Raw genomic sequence first — 2,446 nt, 5'->3', positions numbered from 1 at the left:
TTACGTTTTCATCACAATCAAAACAAGTATTTCTAACCTCAATTGTTTTCGTTTGATTTTATTACCCTGCAGAGATTTCCCCAAGCCTTGTAACTTTATGACAGTAGAATTGTGAAGATCCTCGCCAGCCCAAGCGGGGAAGATGAGAAGACTTACAACCAAACACACTCCACATCTGATGAGTATGGTGGCAAAGCGTTCGTATGCCATGCGTGATATATTCTCCACTCGATATCTAGAGATCGTTATCATGCTGAATGTGAGCAGGAATATAAGCACTGCATAGTCAAATTTATTCTTGAGGGAACGAAAGAAACGAGCATACGTGGTAGCCATTCCTGCAAAATGAGTGTAGTGGAGTACTAATTGAGATTTGGTGAATGTAACAAGGTGATTCCAAGAGAGCACAAAAACTCACCCACGATGAAGAGGGAAGATCCCACTACAAACGCCTTTCCTCGCACTACCTTCTCTGACACGTGGCAAACGAGGAAGGCAAGAAATGCAACCACCATGGTTCCAATTCCTCTGTTGAGGCCTTTCTTCATGGTAGCCCCTGCTCAAGTAGCAACAACAGCCATTCTAAATGTTAGTCGATTAGGGTGAAAAAGATGGTTGCGTGGGAAACAATCGAACAAGGGGTAAATTAAATTAAACTTACTCATACCGGCAGAGAATTTGAGAACGACAATGATAGTCATGACTGCCCAAATTGAATGGTTACCAAATCCCACCGTGTGAAATAATCGATCCCACAGAAATAACAGCGAAACTGATGACAATGCCAACCCAAATTTTATAGCATGTGTAATCCTTTTGGGATCCTCTCTTCCAACATCCATTATGTTTCTACACCACTCCATCAAAACATTGCTTATATTTAACCAAATTTTTCTTAGAAATCCCTCGTTTCAAGACTCATTGTAGCTAATTTCTTCATTAGACGTACTGATGTTAGTTCTGCATTTGCCGCTGCCAAGAGATGCCATGGTACATGTTGTCACTTAGGTTTGCACCCTTGTCTAAGGCCTACACATGAGGACAACCTAGTGAAACATGGAAACAACCTCCAAGCTGTGGGACTTGAACTGTGAGGTTGAGTCTCCGGAGAGGGTCGTCTTCCTCTTACTGTCAGGGCGCACCTATCTATTCTCAGAAGGGAAAGGGAGAAAGAGAGCATTAAAGCAAATCTACCTAATTTAATCTAAGGCAATGATGCACCAAAACAGAGTGTTCAGACTCATTTTCCTGCCCATATATGCACTACGGAACTAGGGTAACATCCAAAGTCATACATTCATTCAGACTTATATCGACCAACAACCACATACAGATCAGGAAACCAACTGAATAACACCAAGAACAGAAGATTTCACTTGTATATTATTCAATAGGCCAAAGATAGATACAGTATGCAGACCACCGATCTCAACAATACATCAATGAGAGGTAAAACGATACACATACACGTTGATGTCTAAAAGAGATGATACAAGATGCTTATCTAGCTCAGAGAAAAAGGGATTTTTACCCTGCAAGTCTGCAAGCGGTAGCAGAGAAAATCAGGGAGAGTCCACCATTACAAAATGTACAAAATCTGCCTTTATAGTTCAAGCGTAACTGAGATCTTTTTGGCTGAAATGACCCTACAACTACCTGCCATTGAGTACCATGGAAGACAATCATGGAAAAAATCTCCAGAAAATTTGATCTCTTTCGCCAATAATGTCTTGAGAAGACTGAAAATGGCGTCATAACTGCGCTTTGACCTGGTAGATGGATCAACGGGTGGGTGGAGTGTCATTCTATGTTTTACATTTACTCTGGTAGGTCGAGGTTGATCATGGAGATCAGATCGCACGACAAATCGATTATCCTCGCCTCCTGGTTCATGAATTCGTAGAGGTCAAAAGGTCAACCAGGCTCCCTATGTGTCAACTAGCCCTCGCGGGCCAATTGCATTTCTTTATTTCGCCACCTGGAGGTCCTCCCATGGTTGACCACCCTTCATTGGACTAACTGCGCCACCCTGAATACTATTATGATGGTGACGGTTACACTAACTGCCAACCGCCATCCTAGACTGCGCCGACAGGATGCGTGTCGACAAGGCATTGTGTCGCCAACATAACCCTCGCACATCTTTGCCATAGCACGATGGTGCCTACCGTCGATCGGCCTCGATCCAACGATCATGGAGACTCGTCATTCTGCAACCTCTTTCGTTGTAAATCACTGGGCCTGCGGCACATGTGGCACTTCCCCATTGGTCCAACGATCACTTAGTCCTTACTGCGCCAGCTGTATGAAACATGGTTCCACAAGGACACGTGGCGCACGGGCACTATGTCGCCGACGTTAGCTCCCGAGCAGTTCTTGATAGCAAGACAGTGCGAGTCGTAGATCCTTGCAGATTCGACAATCGTGAAGACTCGCCATTCATGCT

The 2,446-nt window shown here is 44.0% G+C and overlaps 1 protein-coding gene across 1 annotated transcript; it reads right to left on the bottom strand.

The window, feature by feature from the left end:
- LOC149563405 (aluminum-activated malate transporter 12-like) lies at positions 1-2,196 on the bottom strand. The gene is made up of 4 exons (XM_089828164.1): positions 2,021-2,196; positions 662-849; positions 419-556; positions 1-338 (listed from the first exon to the last, which is right to left on the bottom strand). The coding sequence occupies exons 1-4, from the start codon at positions 2,194-2,196 to the stop codon at positions 1-3; spliced, it is 840 nt and encodes a 279-aa protein (XP_089684290.1).
- Between the last annotated feature and the right edge of the window lie 250 nt (positions 2,197-2,446).

The sequence above is a fragment of the Cupressus sempervirens genome, chromosome 4 (genome assembly GCF_028749045.1).
Source record: "Cupressus sempervirens isolate cs-2001-9-10 chromosome 4, ASM2874904v1, whole genome shotgun sequence".
Taxonomy (NCBI): Eukaryota; Viridiplantae; Streptophyta; class Pinopsida; order Cupressales; family Cupressaceae; genus Cupressus; species Cupressus sempervirens.
Note: the sequence above shows the minus strand (reverse complement) of the source record. Positions and strands in the feature narration are given on the sequence as shown.

Coding starts and splice junctions, on each gene's coding strand:
- LOC149563405 (XM_089828164.1), bottom strand. CDS start 2,196: ATGATCGTTGGATCGAGGCCGATCGACGGTAGGCACCATCGTGCTATG. Junction 850..2,020: donor ATAGTATTCAGGGTGGCGCA/GTTAGTCCAATG, acceptor GGAGTGGTGTAG/AAACATAATGGATGTTGGAA. Junction 339..418: donor ATCTTCCCTCTTCATCGTGG/GTGAGTTTTTGT, acceptor CTCATTTTGCAG/GAATGGCTACCACGTATGCT.